Source organism: Genypterus blacodes, unplaced genomic scaffold (assembly GCF_046128005.1).
Source record: "Genypterus blacodes isolate CSIRO-AG114 ecotype Tasmania unplaced genomic scaffold, CSIRO-AGI_Gbla_v1 ptg000305l_1, whole genome shotgun sequence".
Lineage (NCBI taxonomy): Eukaryota > Metazoa > Chordata > Actinopteri > Ophidiiformes > Ophidiidae > Genypterus > Genypterus blacodes.
In genome coordinates, this window is record NW_027467095.1 from 203,675 (window position 1) to 222,642 (window position 18,968).

At 40.8% G+C, this 18,968-nt stretch overlaps 3 protein-coding genes across 5 annotated transcripts; all 3 read right to left on the reverse strand.

Annotated features, from left to right (window-relative positions):
* Positions 1 to 3,446: 3,446 nt before the first annotated feature.
* On the reverse strand, positions 3,447 to 5,459 carry LOC142988259 (uncharacterized). Its single transcript, XM_076137376.1, has 3 exons — positions 5,375 to 5,459; positions 5,127 to 5,251; positions 3,447 to 3,598 (listed from the first exon to the last, which is right to left on the reverse strand). Exons 2-3 carry the CDS (start codon positions 5,246 to 5,248, stop codon positions 3,505 to 3,507), a joined length of 216 nt encoding a protein of 71 aa, XP_075993491.1. The 5' UTR covers positions 5,249 to 5,251; positions 5,375 to 5,459; the 3' UTR covers positions 3,447 to 3,504.
* Positions 5,460 to 7,824: 2,365 nt separating this feature from the next.
* Positions 7,825 to 11,242, reverse strand: tdgf1 (teratocarcinoma-derived growth factor 1). Its single transcript, XM_076137330.1, has 6 exons — positions 10,914 to 11,242; positions 10,730 to 10,782; positions 10,262 to 10,435; positions 9,466 to 9,580; positions 9,152 to 9,261; positions 7,825 to 8,867 (listed from the first exon to the last, which is right to left on the reverse strand). Exons 1-6 carry the CDS (start codon positions 10,931 to 10,933, stop codon positions 8,767 to 8,769), a joined length of 573 nt encoding a protein of 190 aa, XP_075993445.1. The 5' UTR covers positions 10,934 to 11,242; the 3' UTR covers positions 7,825 to 8,766.
* An 849-nt stretch (positions 11,243 to 12,091) lies between these two features.
* Positions 12,092 to 18,663, reverse strand: LOC142988239 (uncharacterized). 3 transcript variants are annotated; one of them, XM_076137339.1, is made up of 7 exons: positions 18,500 to 18,663; positions 18,382 to 18,430; positions 17,742 to 17,884; positions 17,153 to 17,597; positions 15,103 to 15,342; positions 14,602 to 14,807; positions 12,092 to 14,377 (listed from the first exon to the last, which is right to left on the reverse strand). In XM_076137339.1, the coding sequence occupies exons 3-7, from the start codon at positions 17,870 to 17,872 to the stop codon at positions 12,208 to 12,210; spliced, it is 3,192 nt and encodes a 1,063-aa protein (XP_075993454.1). In that variant the 5' UTR covers positions 17,873 to 17,884; positions 18,382 to 18,430; positions 18,500 to 18,663; the 3' UTR covers positions 12,092 to 12,207. The 3 variants fall into 3 exon arrangements, with proteins under 3 accessions (XP_075993454.1, XP_075993453.1, XP_075993455.1); XM_076137338.1 differs by having other exon boundaries at positions 18,382 to 18,663; XM_076137340.1 differs by lacking the exons at positions 18,382 to 18,430; positions 18,500 to 18,663 and having other exon boundaries at positions 17,153 to 17,408; positions 17,527 to 17,597; positions 17,742 to 17,760.
* Positions 18,664 to 18,968: the final 305 nt, after the last annotated feature.

An 18,968-nucleotide genomic window follows, 5' to 3' on the forward strand; every position in this document is an offset into this window, starting at 1 on the left:
TGAAGCCAAGTTTACTCAATAAGTCTTTAAATTGTAATAATAGATCAAGTTTAAATAAGTAGCCCCATATTTTTTTGCCATCCAGTTTATCTCCTCTCATTTTCACTGATTTTAAGATTCAACATTAACATTGATTGAAAAATAAAAAGTGAAAGCTTTTGGTGGTCATGGGAAGCTGCAGCTGTTTGCTGCTTGATCACCTCTGATTAAAGAAATGAGTACATTTGTATTGACACATGAAAAGAAAAAAAGGTAAATCTTTGATCACTAAAACATAAACACTGATGACCTCACGAGAACATGAATGACATCATCATCATGACTTGTTAATTGTTTCTGTGTTTGTTTTGAAGCTGAATGTGATTTATTTTTATTTTTTTGCAGTTTGTGAATGACAAAAGACTTAATGGTGAGCCGTGACCTCAGTCAGCATGTTGTAATCTACATACATGTATCCCCCTGTGATGACAGGACATTTGTACAGAGGAGCCATGTCAGGAATTCATTACTCCAGACATTAAGATTCAGCGTCCTGCTCGGCCGGAGAGAGGAAAGCTAACGCGTCTGCAGAATGAGCAGGGATGAAAGGTGAGCGAATGAACGCAGGCGGGTGAACGATGGGATCCGTCTCATCATCCAGCCTCTCCCAGCATTCCACTCACATTCCAATCACTTCCTGTTTTCACTGGAACACTGCAAAACAAATCCTCTGGATTTAAAAACAAACGTAATTGTGGTAAACCTGAAATGTTTGTCAACAAAAAGTACATCCTGTTCATCACCTGGAAAAGACATCAAATCAAAGTACAGTGTGATTTATTAACCTTCAGGAAGTGAACCTCTACAGACACAATGAGGTTTAATGATTCTGACACGCACGTCTCATGGAGACTCATGGTCTGCAAAACCTACGTATGTCAAAGTACGCAGAGGTCAAAGTAAGCAGAGGTCAAAGTACGCACATACTGAGGCAATTTTCTTTACTACTACGACACGTTACACGTTACTTATACATGTGACTCTTTGTACCCTCAGAGTATTTAAGTACTTCTGTCAAAAAGACAAAACTTGTCTGTGTGTTGTGAGAAAATTTGGGAGAAACTGATGATTAATTACTGTAATCTGTGTGTGTGTGTGAGTTGGGGGGGTGGGGGGGTGGGGTTTATAATCAAACTTAATATATTATGGATTTCTTTAATTCTATTATTTATTCAGACCACATCAGAATTTAAAATGTAAATGTAACTTTAGAAAAAGGTACAATGAAAAAAGAGCTCCTTTTGTTACATTACTTTATTTTTAATGATAAAAGCCACAAGTTAATGTTAACAAGTTGGAACGTAGCATTAAGCTTGTTAACATGATAAGTCAACATATTAATATTTTTAGACATAATGTTCAGTTTTTATTTTATTTCTCTTTTACATTCAGAACCTACATGTGGTCGCCTGGTCGCCTGTTTAAATTCCACAGGTAGATAGAGAAGAAGCTTCAGCGCTACCCAGAGGCTATTACACCAAAATGTAGGAAACAAACTGGCTTTGGGACCCAGAATTCTTCCTGTGAGAGTAGAGAAACATACAGTGTCTGGAATCAAACACACAGTGAGAATTTAAACAAGTCCAGGAGAACGATGATGATGATGATGGTTATCATGATGGTGAGGAAGATGAAGATGGTATGGTGGTTGTTAGGAGGATGGTGGTGATTAAGGTGAGGATGAGGAAGATGGTGGTGATGAAGATGATCATCTTGTATACACTTGTTGTGTTTCTCATGGTGCTTTTTATAGAAATGCAATTTTCATTGGCACATCTTTTTTTTTGATAAATAAAGTTTTGCTAGAAAATATTTTTTATCTTTTTGTGTTATTTTGATTGTGTAATCAAGGATAATAAGGCATCAATAACTTTATAATTGATAAAACATTCATTTGAACTGAAATAGAAGAAGCACTTAAAACACAAAACCTTTTTTGTCTACATCTTAATAAATTAACAACCATAACCCTGTAATTATGTATGTATATATATATATATATATTATAAACTGTTACCACACATGTAGTTTGAGATGAAACACATTTATCAACCAACATAAAATAATGACTGATGCTCAGAGCAGGAGAATGTATTCATTTGTACTATCTGTAGTATTTGTAGTATCCCAAAATAGGTTTTGGGTAATAGAATGTACATTTCTCACTATTGTTTCTCAATTGCAGTGATACTGTGCGTTTCGCATCCATGTTCATTTGCTGCTAACAAGCTGTTAGCTTCATTTCAGGAAACTAATCCTGCAGGGGGTGATTGAAAACTTCTGAGAAAGCGGGAATTAGATGCTTGCAATTTCAGTTTCCAGTAGACCAGAGTTTCTTCTTTAAAGTACTGGGCTTAACTAGGGTAAAATTGTGGATTTAGTATGTAAATAGATATGTAAACGTATTCAGTGGTGTGAAGCTGTGGGCTCTGTGAGTTGGACATGTTGAACAGATTCTGTGCCTGCTGGCTTCCGTGATTGTGGCTTTACTTAGTTTGACCTGATTTAACCCCTCAGATGCTCCGCTCGTCACAACGACACCTCATCAGTGCAGTTTGAGTAATTTTTATGTGTAAATGTTGCTTGATAGTTTCAGGCTTATTGCATCTTTGCTGATGCCCCTGACTGGTTAAAAGCAGAACTGCAAGTTTGTATATGTATATCACAAATACTGTAATTACTTTATGCTTATGTACCATTTATAAGAAATGAGACAATCAACACACTTTTGAGATCGAGACATTTCTTGTGGGAAAAAAATCAAACTTGTCAATTCCAGAAATTCTGAAAGGGTTTGAAATTATTTTTTCATTTTAGAAAAGTTTCTACTGCAGTAACAGGCAGTTTGACTGACAGCTGTGACAGTGTGTGTTACACAGAAAGAAAATAAGTTATTGCACATCATTACATTACATTACGGCCATTTGGCAGATGCTTTTATCCAAAGCGACTTACATTACATTTAGATACCACCCTTCGCAGAGGGGGGAGCAAATGAGGGTTTGGTGCCTTGCTCAGGGGCACCTCGGCAGGGGCTCAAACCGGCCACCCTCCAGTTCCCAAGCAGAAGCTCTACCCACTGAGCTACTGCCTCCCCAAAGTGTTGTTTAACAGACTGTATTTGATCTGTTTTGATCCATTATTGGTGATGTTTACGCGTAGTGATAAGTAATTGAATTTCTAGAAAGTTTTTTGCATTTAAATGTATATATGTAATCCGCTCTTAGTATAAACTCTGTTGATAAACTTAAATTTCATGTTAAAACACCCTCACAACACTAATTATAAAAATAACACAAATGACACTAACACTTATAACCCCTAGTTACTATAACTTAGCTAATGATAACAATAAAAATAGATGAAAAATGAAAATGAAAGACAAAAACAATGAAGGATGAGTTATTTATTCAAATTTACTGGAAGAGATGCTTAGAGGAGGTGAAGCATTTTGTCATGGTGACTTCATGTTGTTGACTCAGCGGGACTTTTTTCATTTGTCTCATCCTGCTGGTTCTGGTTCCTCTGAGCCAGACGGAGCAGCCATTGCTTTCTTAGCCTGGGGGTGGAGTGAGAGACAGAGAGAGAGAGAGACATTTGTGTTTTCAAAGCCAAAGACCTGTTAGGAGAAAAACATCTGCATCGTGCAGCACAATGAAAAACAGAACACACACTCATCAACCACACTGGCTTTAATGAAGGAAGGAAATTGAAAAAATGTTCAATACCATGATGGATCCTCCACTGAGTCATGGTTTGGTACACACCTCTCCATGTAGGTGTCACACCAACATGATCTGATCTGAGTGTCACTACAAGCAATCAGTTTGCTGCTATTTATGTTTTTTAAATTATTTCCCCGCTGTCACTCCAGTCTATACAGCAGGGGCCAGCATGATCTAACACAGATCCAGCACAACCTTCCAAATCAAGACGTGGTGGTCTCAGTGTGGTGAGAGGGTCATCTTCATTGGGAAGTAGTGAGCCATAACTGTAATCAGTTATGAGTCCATTCAACAGATTTGAAATCTGTGATCTATCTGTTTAAAGAACACACACGCTAAAACACCTGGCAGACAGACGGAACACATATAGTAGCTTATGATCAACATGTAACCCTAACCCTAACCCTAACCCAGGGGTCTCCAACCTTTTTTCCTCTGAGAGCTAATTTGAACTCTCTCTTCCTCTCTCTGTCTCTCTCTCTTCCCCCCTCTCTTCCTCTCTCTGCCTCACTCTCTCCCTCTCCCTTCCTCTCTCTGTCTCTCTCTCTCTCTCGTCCTCTCTCTCTCTCTCCCCCCTCCCTTCCTCTCTCGGCCTCCCTCCCCCTCTCTCCCTCTTCCTCTCTCTGTCTCTCTCTCTCTCCCCCCTCTCTTCCTCGCTCTGCCTCCCTCCCCCCCCTCTCTCTCTCTCTCCCTCCCCCTCTCTCCCTCTTCCTCTCTCAGTCTCTCTCAGTCTCTCGCTCTCTTTCCCCCCCTGTCTCTCTCTCTCCCTCCCTCTCTCCCTCTCTCCCTCTCTCCATCTCTGTGTCTCTCTCTCCCTCTCTCTTGCCGTCTCATGTGTTTACAGTTCGTCTGTCATCACTTAGCAGCCTGAGAATGTCGATGAGATCAGAATAAAAATGTGAACACACAGAGAAAGAACTCACAGATTAGCCGGCAAGCATGCTGACAGACAGCACACACGCACACACACACACACACACACACACACACACACCCACACACACACACACACACACACACAAACACACTGTCGGCATGCACATTGAGTTTCATGTTGTGATCTCGTAGAGCAAATTCAGTACAGATCAAATTTAAACACCGTAAATCAAAGTATGTTGTACTCTGAGAGTGTGGTGTATGTATGTGTGTGTGTGTGTGCTGATGTTTGTGTGTAAACTGAAGACATTCTTCAGCTTTACACATATTTCGTCGCACTGCATCTAAATGTTGGCTCAGCGTACTTCATCCAATGTGAAAGAGAAAGTGTGCGCTGTTATTCCAATGATTAATCACGTTGAGACTCTGCCCCTTCGTACAGCCCCGCCCCTTCTGAACATGGCTAAACATGTTATTTTACTGTACCCAGCTAATGCACTGCTCCTCACGCGGGTCTCCTCCTCGTCCATCAGCTCACTGTGCTGTGCGACCCTCTTCTCCCAGAAGGACTTCAGCTTCTGTTTGTCGTGGAAACAAGCGGCGCTCATCGTCTGCAAACAGGAAACAGACAAACCCTATTCACAATTCACCTAAACACAATAATGAACCATTATGGCTCTATTTCTAGTGGGAAAGAAATATTTCAGCTCTTCAGAATAGTGATTCTCACTCACAATTTGTCTGAAGTTAGTTTATTTCCTTTCCTCCTCTTCTTCTTCTCCTCTCTGTTCTGTCCTCTGCTCTTCTCTCCCCCTTTATCCTCCCCTCTCTTCACTCCTCCCCTCCTCTCTTCACACTCTCCCTTTGATCACATTTGTCTTTTCCTCGTCTGCTTCTGTCCCTCGTTCCACCATCTTACTTACTTCTCTTTTTCCTGCTTTATCTTTTTTCCTGTCTTCCTCTATTTTTACAAGCATTTAGAGAATATTTGTTTTTGTGTTTCAGCTTTTGATCACATTTTTTGTTCCCTGAATGTTCCCCAGAAATATCTGTCTGACGGATTCAGAACTTTCCCTCATAATACAATGTTTTACTTTAGAAAGTTGCTTCAAAGTTCAAGGTTCCTCAATGGTTTTAAATAGAACCAAACAGAGCCTTCGGGGAATGATGTTTCCCTTTGGTTGTACTAGAAACCTTTGCATTGTTTGGGCTAGCACCACCGTCAATGCAGAGGTCTTGAGAAATCCTTTATGTGAACCTTTGTAGAGTATAAATCCAGATTAAATCTGCTCAGATCTGCCCCTGAACCTCCTGCTGCTCCCGAACCTCCTGCTACCCCTGAACCTCCTGCTGCTTGTCCTCTGATCTCCTCTGATTCCACAATTTTGTCCTCAGCAGGATCTTGACAACAAAACTGAAACAGAACACAACAATTCCATGCTAAAGGAAAGACTCAGAACTAACAACTTTAGACAAAGAATGACAATTTATTTAAATAAACATGGACGAGTTCTTAAAAGTAAGAAAAGGCTAATTTATTTATATAACACAGTTCAAACACAGTGCAGACAAATTGGTTGAATTAAAAGCAATGCTAAAAATTAAAGTTTTAAAAGAGTTTATAGTTGTAGCAGACATGAGATCTTCTGGAAGTTTTTTCTAGAGTTGTAGAGCAGAGAAGCCGAAGGCCTCCTCACCAGAGTTAAAGAAGTAGAGCGCAGAGGTCCGGTTCATCCAACAAAATCATGTCAGAGACAGTTTGTTTGTAGTGGATTATGTCTTAGCTTGAGTCTGAACTGGAGCAGAAAGAGCTTCAGCCGTCTGAGAGAGACCCTGTGACTATAGTTCAGCCTGGTGCAGACTCAAGTTTTCTAGGTTGGCTGATGTTACAGCAGTTTCCCTCAGGTTAAATAAAGTTTTATCTTATCTTATCTTATTATTATTATCTATGTGACTGTTAAACTTCCTTTACTACGTCAATATGTTTGACGTGGTTTTTTGGAACCACCACATCAAAGTCATTGATGTTTTAAATGCACATGTTCAGGAATTCGATGGCGCTGTAGTGATTTGGTGAGATGAAAATGTGAATTAGAGGTTTAGGGCATTGTGGTCCACATTGTTGTGATAAGAGACCTTGTTGTTTTGCAAAATGTGAGCCAGTGGGAGCATATAGAGATTGAATAGGCTGTAGAAGCCTGTTCCATTTGAACAGTTTGAGGATAAGACAGTGCTAAGTTGTTTAAAGGATTTTGCTTAAAAATGGGCCTGTAGTCGTGGTGCAGTGCAGCTGATTCTCTCTTTCTGTGACTCTTCTCTCCTTCTCGACTGTCACCTCTCTGGTGCTCTGTCTCACCTTCCCTAACCCTTTGGCCTGTGGGGCCCTCAGAGTGTTTGGGCCCTTAGACGGGCTGCTGCGCTGTCTCCACGCTAGTTGGCTTCTCACTCCAGGGGGTCTTCAAGTGTGTTCAGACCAACATGGCTCCCAGAGAGTGAGAGTGGTGAGGACAAGGGTTAGACAATTATAAAAAGGAAGTAAGAAAGGAAAGAAGGAAAGGGGATGAATGAATTTTGAACATCTCAACATTACTTCTGAAGCTTTTCGTCTTAATGACCTTTGACCTTTCTTTATTTCAGCAGCTCAGACCTGCAGTGGCTTCCCACCCGTTACAGGGATTAATTAGTTTGGTATTTACGACTCCAAACACAGATGGAAAACCTAATCGATCTTTGAAAAGAATCAGCTCACTTGTCAGAACTCATACCTCCTCCATGGCCTTGTGCATGTGTGTATGTGTGAGAGAGAGAGAGAAACATCTGAGCAGGGGGGTATTTTTAGATCTGACACTAAGCTTGCACACTGAGCCTGAGTTTCCTGTTGGATTGATGATACAATGTCAGTATGTGACTCTTTGCAGGGTTCAGCCTACATCGTTTTCAAAGGCCACAACCTTCCAAGTGAGTGAAATGAGACAGAGGTCACATCCCACATAACGTAAACGTTTAGGTTGAGTGAGTGAAGTGTGCGTGGCCATGATGGGTCAGTTGTTCCCTGATGTTACCGCTCGCTCACTCGTCTGCTCACCACCGCACTACAACAGCCCATAATCCCCACAATGCATCTGGAGAATCATTTTTTAAATTCAACTTTATTTGTATTCATATCAACAATGAAGAAGATTCAACAAATAGATGAACAAGGCTGTTTGGAAAGAAAGGTTTAGCATTTATTGGTCTTTGTTTGGCAGCTTCACGTCACGCACACACTTCATGAGGTCCAAAGTTTTTATGTTATCACAGTCAATCTGAGAACTTTGTTAGGTGTCAGGGTACTGGATGCTGTGACCCTGATTTAGCAGTGTGTGACCGCTAACCTTAGTGGGGCGTGAGCCAACTATTTCATACCGTTTTGTTAGTTATGGAGGCAAATGGAGTTTGTTTTGGTAAGTTGTATGACATAAATGTCCTCCTGTGGTCTTAACATTGCTTTCAGATGCTTCAGCTTGTCGCACCATTTTCCTTCCCGACATCCTAAAGCTTAGAAGAGTGATGATGTCATTTGTCTTATAACACAAATGCACAAAGCAAATCCAAATCAAAGTGTGAAGAAAGTTTAATTCATGACTTTGTTTACGCTTTGAATGTGACAAACATTTTGGTTAACACATTTTACCCCTGTGATTATTGTGCCGAGACAAAATCATTAAACTGATTTCTGAACAAAACAGAGGAAAAATACTTTCAAATGGATTTTAAACATTAAAATAGCAAAATGTAAAGAAATCTCTCATAGAACTCTTATGTACATTTTCAATCATGTTGACATGCAGAAGAGAAAAATCTACAAACACACTCATGAATGAAGAAATGCAACTAACCTCGACCAGGGTTAGAGATAGACTAGGGTTAGATTCTAGACTAGAATGCAGCACCACAACTTTCCTGTGGCACAAACTGAGTTTATGACAAAACCAGGAAGAGTTTAAAAAGTCAGGTCACATGTTGACAATGAAGCTTAATATGTTGTTCCACTGAACACATGTTGTTGGTCTAGACAGATGTTTTCCCACCATGTTAATTAAAAAAAAAAGTCATTTAGCACCGAAGAAACATTTTTTACAAACTCTCAAAGCAGAAGAAGAAGAGGTAGAGTCATGAGCAGGAAGTGGACGCTTTGAGCTGTTGCAATGCCGGATGACGGGTACCAGTGCACATCATCGGAATCATCTGGAAAACAAAGCAGATTATTGTATTATGCCATTCTTGTTAGACAAGTTTTAATGTCAGAATACAAACTTCACTCAAACACTTATACCGCATTACAGTACTTTTATTGGCGCGATAGCTTAGCTAGCTTAGCAGTCACACTCGTTTCCAGTATTCACCTCAAAACTATCAACATTTCAATAAGTCCACAGACAAAACTTGGAAATATAATGTCCATGTAATCTTAGTAACAATGAACAGGATAGAGTGGGACGTGGTGGGGTCAAAGGTCATGGGTGTCTCACCGCAGTCCTTTTGGAAGATGTGGGGGAAACAGTGGAGGGCACCGTAACCACAGCGACAGTATGAGCATCCTTTCTGAACCCATTCTCCGTGAGGAATCACACCACAGCTCCTAAACAACAAAATGCTGTTTAATCTGATAATCAAAGTAAATGTGAATCTGGATTTAATCTCACATTCAGTGAGACACAATGACATGTTTTAACAAGAAAGTGAAGCAGGGAATTTTGTAAAAATAAAACCAAAAGAACATGAGCTGGTGTTTGTTAGAGTAAGGGTTAACCCTGGTTAGGGTCAGGGCGTCAACCCTACCTACCTGACTCGTTGGTCGTATTCACAGTTCCTCCCAGTGAAGAACTGAGGACACGCACAGAAACTTCCCAGGATGCAGGTTCCTCCATTTTTACAGCAGCTGCGACTTTGATCTGAACCTTAAAAAAAACAAACTACATCAATCAAATATAAATATATTTTTTTATCACTTTTATGATTAAAAAATAATTAAATTACACATTACTGCAATTTGGAAATAGGACAATTTAGATAAACACCAATGAGATAAAATATTTCTAAATATTAGACATTTAAAAATTACATATCAGATTATTGCAAATGATCAAACATGTGTTATTGCATTAGTGGGGTTGGATCTCATGTGACCCCTGAAGGGCTCCAGACCTCACGCTGCACCCCCCCTCCCCCGTGTGTCAGACTGATGAAACCCAGATCTGGATTCCAGCAGGAATCTGGCTCATGTCAGGATCAGCTGATAAAACCACACACACAGAGATTTCATTCAGAGTCTAAACTATCCAAACTAAATCACAGAAACCTACAGGGCCCAAGAGAAACCCACAGGGCCCAAGAGAGACCCACGGGGCCCAAGAGAACCCCACAGGGCCAAACAGAAACCTGCAGGGCCCCACAGGTTCCTGCACAGCTTCAGTTGGGCTCTGAGGGTCAGATGTGTTTTGGGTTTATTGATAGAATCTGAACAAAGTGACAAAAACTACTAAACAAACCATTAGTGTGTGTGTGTGTGTGTTTGTGGTCAGTTAAGTGATACATTCTTCTCTTCGTTTGTCTTCTGTGAGGTCAAATGGTTAACATACTTCCTGTGAGGCCGATGAAGGGCAGGACGGCGTTGGTGTTGCGCTGTTTTCGTTCTCCACTGTTCACCTGTGCAGAGTGAGACAGGAAGTTGTGCTGCTGGGAAAGAGATCCTGAGAGAAATGAAGAAGGCGACGATGAGGTTTGGCTTCCTTTGCACTCGTCTTCCTCACAACCTGAAATAAGAAAGACAACAATTCAATGTTTGTTCTTTTTTGTTATTTATTTCCTCATAGACTGAAATCTACAAAACTGAACTAGGATTGATGGTGATAGTGTGTAACTAGCCAAACAATGTACTGCATTTCAGCTCCTCATTTTCCGTTGCTATGACGTCATTGTTAAGGACAAACGACTTTATGTGGTTACAGTCTGAGGGTCAGATGAGTTCAATCGGAGGAACTGCTGTACTTCTTACTTGATGACAAGAAGTTGGTTTATGTTGAGATGTGTTGTGTTTGTTGACAAACCTGAAACAGGCAAAGCAGCAGACAGCAGACAGGGGGCAGCAGAGAGCAGCAGCCTGAACAGTGTAGAAATCAAATAAACTTAATTTATTTCTGATCAAAGATCCCAAGAAACTAAGAAAACATGGAACAAATAAGTGGAAACATTTAGGTCAATTAGTAACTAAGATAAATGATTATTACTTACCGGAGCAGAATCTGGATCATTTTCTAAAGAGACTCAACAGGATTTTCATAAAAACAACAAAAAACGAACTCCAAGCTAAAAATCAGTTTCAGAAAATACCTTCAATAAATCCCAGCTTTACCCTGTTCAAAGTTTTAGTCTTAAATCCAAACAAGTCGAATAAAGTTCAAACTAAAGTTCCTCCGTTCGTCTCTCAGGATAAAAAGTTCCGCCTCCCGTTTGTTTGTTGGAAAAGTGCAGCGCAAGTTTCTCACAGCTGATTTTAACAGACGCGTGGCCGCGCCCACTTCCGGATCCCTGGCCACTCTGCCTGCACCCACAGATGTGTCTGTCTGCCTGTCTGTCTCACATATTAGTAATCAGTAATTAGTAATTCACGAGTCTACGTTTAATAATTACACTCAAACAAATATAAAATAATTTCACAAAAATAAGAGAATATTTCAGCCAACTAAAATGATTGAGCTTGTTTTTCTTGGAAGAAGCTTCTTCTCTTTCTGTTCTCTTCATTGTCTCTGTGTCCCCTCCCCCTCCCCTCTCTTGCCCATCCAGACCTTCTTCACATGTTAATGAAGCTGCTTCTTATCTCATACATGTTTATAGAAACACTTAAGCTCACATGACACATGTTGATGTGCTGCTCCTCTTCCTCTCTTCACAGAGCAGGAAGTAACAGAAAGTAAACAAGTTCAAAATAAAAATCTTCTGCATGAAACACATTCAAAGGAATAATATAAAAACAAACACAGTAGGATAGACGACTGTAAAAAGGTGGAGATCTGTAAGAGCTTTGACTTCAATCAGAGCTTCATCATCATCATCATCATCATCATCATCACCACATGAAGAGGCACAGAAACAACCAAACACCTAAAATCTGTTTATAGACAATTCATAGATTCATTTTCTTTTTCTTTCTTTTTAATTGTTGTACTTGTTTTGGTATCATAGTGAACTCGGGTCCTCAGAGTCGAGCCATGGTCCTGGTTTGATTCCAGGCTCCTGCTTAAGAGCTTGCGGAGCACTGAGCCCCTAACTGCTCCTGATGTGCATGAGCCTGCATCAGTGTGTCAGTGTGAAGATCACTTTGTAAATATCACTAATATGTGTCTATATTTAATAAACATTACATTCTAATAATTTGATTAGTTTCTCTGTGAAATAATGAAAACGGAGACTTCAATTTAAAGTTTATTGTGGAGCATAAATTCATAACAACAGATAAATCATTTATATTTCAAACGTGTTGCATCTTTCAAAATAAAGTTCAAATCTATGAAACTCTTCTTCTCTTCTACTTCCTGTTTGTGTCCACTGTCCCCCTTAGCCTCCAGCTCAGCGTCCACTCTGTCTTTGGCATTCTGTCTTTTTGGTGCGTCAGTCCACTTCTGTGCTTGTTTGAAAAACAAAACACTTCATCTTCATCTGGCTTTTTCCAGTGGCAAAGTTTCCAGGAGTGAATCCAGACCTCTTCCTCTTCCTCTGCTTCTTCCTCTACTCCTCCTCCTCTGTGGGCCACTGACCCCCTCCAGGAATCCTTCCAAGAGGAATAAGAGGAATTCAGTTTGTGGAATTGCAGATGGAGAGGGACGTTGGACTCACATCTCCATGTGTCCTGCTCATTCTTGCCGTCTTCCTCCGCTTCCTCTACCTTTTCTTCCTTCATGTCCTCTCCTTCCTTCACCCTGACCATCTGTTGGTCATCCTCTGTGTCTAATTCGCCTATCACATCCTCCTTTTCCTCATCTACCTTGTACAGATTGTGCTTTTCCCCACGCTCCTCCTCTATCTTGTCCTCCTCCTTCATCTTGTCTAAATTAATGCTATCATGTCCTGATGTGTCCTCCTCATCCTCACCATCTTCTTCCTCCGCTTCATCAGCTTCAATCTCCTTCTCTTCATCAGTTCCATTCTCCTCCTCTTCATCAGCTTCGATCTCCCCTTTATCTACTTCAAAATCCTCCTCTTCACCACTTTCATTATCCTCCTCTTTTTTAACTTCACTATCCTCCTCTTCATCAGCTTTGCTCTCCCCTTCATCAGCTTCAATATCCTCCTCTTCATCAGCTTTGCCCCCCCCTTTATCAGCTTCAATATCCTCCTCTTCATCAGCTTTGCACTCCCCTTCATCAGCTTCAATATCCTCCTCTTCATCAGCTTTGCACTCCCCTTCATCAGCTTCAATATTCTCCTCTTCACCAACTTCAATAACCTCCTCTTCCTCAACATCAGACTCCTCCTCTTCATCAGCTTTAATCTCCCCTTCATCAGCTTCAAAATCCTCCTCTTCATCAACTTTGATGTCCCCTTCATCAGCTTCAATATCCTCCTCTTCATCAGCTTTGCTCTCCCCTTCATCAGCTTCAATATCGCCCTCTTCATCAACTTTGTGCCCTTCCTCTTTATCATCTTCAATTATATCCTCTTCATCATCTTCTATCTCCTGCTCTTCACCAACTTCCTTATCCTCCTCTTCCTCAACTTCAGTATCCTCCTCTTCATCAACTTTTACCTCCCCTTCATCAGCTTCAATATCCTCCTCTTCATCAACTTTGTGCCCTTCCTCTTTATCATCTTCAATTATATCCTCTTCATCATCTTCTATCTCCTGCTCTTCATCAACTTCAATCTCCTCCTCTTCACAAGCTTCATTGTCCTTGTCTTCATCAGCTTTTATTTCCTCCACTTCATCAGCTTCAATCTCCTGCTCTTCATCAGCTTCAACCTCCTGCTCTTCATCAGCTTCATCATCCTTGTTTTCATCGGCTTCAATCTCCCGCTCTTCATCAGCTTCAATCTCCTCCTCTTGATCAGCTTCAGTCTCCTTCTCTTCATTAGTGTCATCTTCCTCCTCTTCATCAGCTTCATCATACTTGTCTTCATCAGCTTCAGTCTCCTCCACTTTATTGGCTTCACTCTCCTCCTCTTCATCAGCTTCCTCTACTTTCTTGTTGTCCCTCTTGTTTAATTTAGAATTGTTGACTTCATCTTCTTCTTCATTGTCCTCCTCTTTGTCTAATGCACCATCTTCTTCCTCATCTAGCTTGTTATCCTCATCCTTGTCTAATTTAGTTGTGGTGTCACCGTCTTCCTCTACCTCACTTTCCTCTTCCTCTACCTCGCTCTCCTCATCTTCTTCATCCTCCTCTTGTTTGTCTTTGCTTGTTTCACTATCCTCTTTGTCATTGAGTTGGTTTTCATTTTCTACATCTACTCCTTCCTCATCCTCCCACTCGTCCACCTTCTCCATCTCTTCTTTGTCCTCCTGCAGGTCGTTGTGTCCCCGTGTAGACCAGCCTTTTGGGGACATCCAGGCGTTTCTCCACAGGACCTTCTCCTCCTCCTCCTCCTCATCCTCCTCTTCTTTCTGCAGTCCAGATGTTATTTGGAGGTTCTTGGCTTTGCGTCTCCTCTTCAGTTCCACACTGTGTAGGTGATGAGACGTCAGTGAAGCACATCGCCACCTGTCAACAAACACAGAGTTTGACTTTTAGTTTGGAGTCGTCCTTCAATGAAAGAAGTTTCTGGATGTAAGAATTTTGCCTCATAAAAGAATGAAACATTCTCGTTCTGATATTTTAAGATTAGTTGCTGATGAAGGTGGAGAAGAGTCCCTCATGGTTTTGTCCCATGGTGCAACTATGCTGTGAGATGTTGATGATTAACACATGTGCGTAAGATCACCCACCTTTGCTGCTGCTGGTATCTCCAGCTGGAACTCCAGCGCTTATCCACTTCTTCTTCCTTCTGATATTTGGTTGAGAGTGACCAGGACACCGTCCATCCAGGAACAAACACATTGTTTATCCTCACCACTGTGATGTCCGCGTCTGCCGCACTTCTCTCTTCATGGCAGGAAAGTTTCCAGGAATCTTCCCAAGATGAAGGTTCAGCCTGATGTTCAAAATAATCAGAGTGAGGTCAGTCCATAAATGACATATGATGACACACTTTGTTTTTGTGCATTTTCATCAAACGCAACAGCAGCTAGTGTCACAACCTCCTGTCAATCACATCATCTCGCTAGATCAGGCTCACTACTTACCAATCAACCCTTAATGCATTCTTGCCATATATTACTTAAATTATGTATGTTCTCTAAAATTCAACAAGTGAATGAATTGATGAATGAATGATTGACTAAATGAATGAGTGATGGATGTACTGATGAATGAATGGATCAACCAGCCTGATCTTGCAGATGTTGGAGTTTGTCGAGTTTGTGGCTCAGTTGTGGTTGATAATCAGCCCACAGTTGATCCCAGCTGTGCTTCTTTTGTCTGTAAACAAAGTTCATGAACTTCCAGGTTCGAGCCCAAACAGGAAGTGAATATTCATCCACTTTAAGTGCAGAAATGTTTTCTCTTTCAAACAAAACTTCCCACTGGAACGTTTCCTCCTCCTCCTCAAACTTGACAGGAGTCTTCACCTGGAAAATGTGAAGAAAACAGTCATAAGTAATAAGAAATGAAGTGAATAAACTGCAGATACTTTACAATCAGTCTTTTTTAGAACATTGATAAAAATGTAGGAGAGGGAACACGAAACTAAGAAAAGAAAAAAGTTATGACTCCCAGAATACCATAGATTTCATTCAACAACAAGAATGTGATGAAACATTGCTGAGCTCGATGTTGGTACAGGAGTCGATCTAACCTCAGGCCTACCTACGCGACTCGCACACGTTAATGCTGTTAACCACACAAACCCCTTTAATTCATACCACTTTCTGGTCCATTTTACTTTCAGACAATGTTCTTTTAACAGCGCACCACTCAAAACACAGCAAAAAAGTTGATTCTGAATGTTAGAGATTAATCTGTGATTCTTACCAGACGCCCTCATCATCATGTCTGTAGTTTGAGTGCGTTATCACTCTCATCCAGCTCTTTAATCTAATAAAACATTATACAAATCACCAAGTGTTTGTGAAATAAAATAAATGTTGTCCCGCTGACAATATGGGGATGATATGAATCTAACTCATACAAATATGTGATAAGCTGATAGATGAAAGTGGGAGTAATTTGTTGTTCAACTTTCAAAAAAGACAAAGAAGTTAATTGAAAAATATGAAAACATAAAGTAATGTTTTGGGATAGAAGTAATAAAAATGTAGCAGTAGGTGGCGGTATCACATAGAATGTTTAAAAAACATTCTTATTTCTGTTGTTTTATCATCAATAAAGGTGGACCGACATATTTGCCAGTTGTAATTGGCTGCGGTATAAAAGGCAGACAAAGGAGTGTGAGAGAGTGGGAGAGTGTGTGAGCGAGTAAGAGTGTGAGAAAGAGTGAGAGAGAGTGCGAGTTAGGGTTTAAAGATTGCTGTTGAGTGTGTAATTGTGCTGATTTATCGGTAATTACTGTGTGGCTGTGTTACAGAGACATTCTGAGCAGAGATTATGTTGCAGTGCATGTGATTAATCCAATGAAGAAGAGTTTTTAGTTACTTAAGGTCTGAGGGATATAAACCCATAGATAGATAGACATAGATTTATTTCAAATGACTCACGTTACTTTTCATTTATTTTAGAGGGACAATATTTGTTATTTTTGGGCGAAATGTCCTTGGAGGTGTAACATTATCTGCCGCCATCTTATAGGTGTTAATATGTTTGTGACTAACCTGCAGTAAACGTCTGGTTCACTTATGTTAAGCATCGTACACTGCTTGTATATAGACTTGTAATCAGTTCTCAAAACCAGTTAACTAGGTTTTAGACCCAATATGGAGTGTTGGAGTGCTACATAAATTAGATAAAAGTGTATCTTTGATTGGAAGTATCAGCACCTACACTTACCCTAAAACACCCACTGTTATCATATGGTAATGTATTCATACTCCACACATCCAGTTTTCAGGAAAATAGCAAAAGTGCCTGGACCCTAAACCTAAGCCTAAACCTAACCCACTCCCCCAGCAGGACACACTGGTCTACCTGGCTGCACTAATCTATGCAAATTGAGCCTTGGGTTAATTATTGTTGTACAATACAATTTTATACTCGAGGGTACATGAAGAGATTGTACTTTTGCCAAGGCTAAGGAGTCCTCCAATTATGACACTGTCTTTCACTGGCAATGACCCCCCCACCAACAAACCAACAATCTGTCTATCCATCTACACCTACCTGTACCATTTTGAGAATACCAAGTGAATATAAGTGATGAAGACCCCTCTGCAGCTGAAACTGGAATTGAGCAACAACAACAGAGACACAGCAGACTCTACATACCTGTTTCCAGGACTGGTTCCATTCAACAGCAGGATGTGGCCTGTCGTCCTGTGGCTGGTATGCTTTCTCTTTGTATGTTCTGCTGTGGCTCACCTGGATCTCAGGAAATCGGCACTGTCTGAATTTTGGCTCTTTGGCTCTCAGGAACAAATATGCTGGAGGCTTGAAGCTCATCCAGGATTCCTTCCAGCACAATCGGAAAACATCCACTTCCACTTTGCGTTTGGGCATGCGGGGCATGGGTGGAGCTTCATTTCTGGGAGGAGGTGGAAGAGGAGTTTTGGATTTGGATAGTGGAGGAGGAGGTACAACTTTGAAGCGGATCACTGGTTTGGGTTTGTCCACTGGGTTGTCTTTACTCTTTGAGTCATCACCTCTCTTGCTCTTGTGTGGGTCGGAAATTTTGTTCCTCTCTAACCAGTGCTGATTCCACTGACTAAACAGACTGAAGAGACAACAAACAAGAAAACTTATGCAAAGGTGACAAAATAGAAAAAATGACAGAATAAAGGGAAATATACAAACAAAGAACAAAAAAAGATCAGGATCAGCTGATAGAGCAGATAAACATCTCATAATTGGTTCTCACCGGTTCAACGCACTTTTCTTCCTCACTTCTTCCTGTTTACACTCCACCGCTACACTTTCTGCTCTCTGCTCCCAAATATTCCTGAGCCGCTCGTTACCGAATGACCTCATTTCCTCTTTGCCCAGCGGCATCTTGAGACACGCCTACAAAAAAAAACAGTGAATCACCTTTCAGACAGAGGCCCTGTGATGCATGTGGAGGACATCATACATGCATGCGTTCATTGGAGCAACGCTGTGATGTTACGCTGAGGGTTTGCTATTGGCTGATGTAGTTGTTGAGTACAGCACACTAATCCAGACAGTGTTCAAGAGAGTCTCTTGTCGACTTTACGCTACATGCTACTTTAACGTCTTTGTGAAAAAGTTGAGCTGCAGATATTCTGACCCATCACAAGACGATTCTGAAACTTGAGAGCCTGTGACCTTTGCTGAGCTAAAAACTCACTCCATAAGCTGTGATCAAATGTCTCCAATCAAGACTTCACAACAACAAAAAGATCACAGAAACAACAAACAAATGTATTCATTTGGTAGTCATTTTTAGATGTAAAGTAAAGATAAGTTCAGTGAAAAGTACACAATGATGTCAGACTGCAGACTTAATGGGGGATAGAAAAGTTTCAGTGATCGGAACTTACCAGATGTGTCTTTCCTTCTGTTTGACTGGTTCTGTCGGTCTGTTTACATCTGTAATATCATGAACATATACTGTATCTGTCTGTCTGTCTGTTCTCTTACTCTTAATCTTGCACTTACTTGACTGTCTGCCTGCAGTAACAGCACACCACAGGGCACTCAGAGTCTCCTGTGGATTTGCTGTTTGCTGAGCTGCTGCTATTTTTGCTTCATGCGTTAAAAAGATCTGCTGGTCTAAATTTGGCCTCAGTCTGAAGTAACAAAATACACAGAGGACATTGAAATTAACCTTTATTTCACAACAGTAAAATCATTCAAACAAGGAAGCAGTAAACATGTCACCACCCCGTCTGAACCAATCAGTGATCACTAAATCAGTAAAGTACTTTGTTTGTGTCCTGTAGAATTTTCCATGTGCTCTATCACCCAGTGTGTCATGGTTAGGGTGCCCCCTGCTGTGAGGGCCCTCACACTGACTGTGACTGCTGGGGTTAAGGTACATGTTGAGTTTCTGTGTCGTTGTGTGGGCCGTCAGACTTCTGCCAGAAATCAGAGGATGAAAATATTGAGTAATTTCATTTTGATGAGG

Bases quoted from the DNA above. Each gene is read 5' to 3' on its own strand.
- LOC142988259 (XM_076137376.1), bottom strand. From the start codon at position 5,248: ATGAGCGCCGCTTGTTTCCACGACAAACAGAAGCTGAAGTCCTTCTGG. The intron at 3,599-5,126 runs GTACAGTAAAAT...CTCCACCCCCAG, and splicing joins AGGAGCAGTGCATTAGCTGG to GCTAAGAAAGCAATGGCTGC.
- tdgf1 (XM_076137330.1), bottom strand. From the start codon at position 10,933: ATGATCCAGATTCTGCTCCG. The intron at 10,436-10,729 runs GTTTGTCAACAA...TTCTTATTTCAG, and splicing joins TGCTGCTTTGCCTGTTTCAG to GTTGTGAGGAAGACGAGTGC. The intron at 9,581-10,261 runs GTATGTTAACCA...GTTTTTTTTAAG, and splicing joins CTTCATCGGCCTCACAGGAA to GTTCAGATCAAAGTCGCAGC.
- LOC142988239 (XM_076137339.1), bottom strand. From the start codon at position 17,872: ATGCCGCTGGGCAAAGAGGAAATGAGGTCATTCGGTAACGAGCGGCTC. The intron at 17,598-17,741 runs GTGAGAACCAAT...TTGTCTCTTCAG, and splicing joins AAGAAAAGTGCGTTGAACCG to TCTGTTTAGTCAGTGGAATC. The intron at 14,378-14,601 runs GTGGGTGATCTT...GTTTGTTGACAG, and splicing joins AGATACCAGCAGCAGCAAAG to GTGGCGATGTGCTTCACTGA.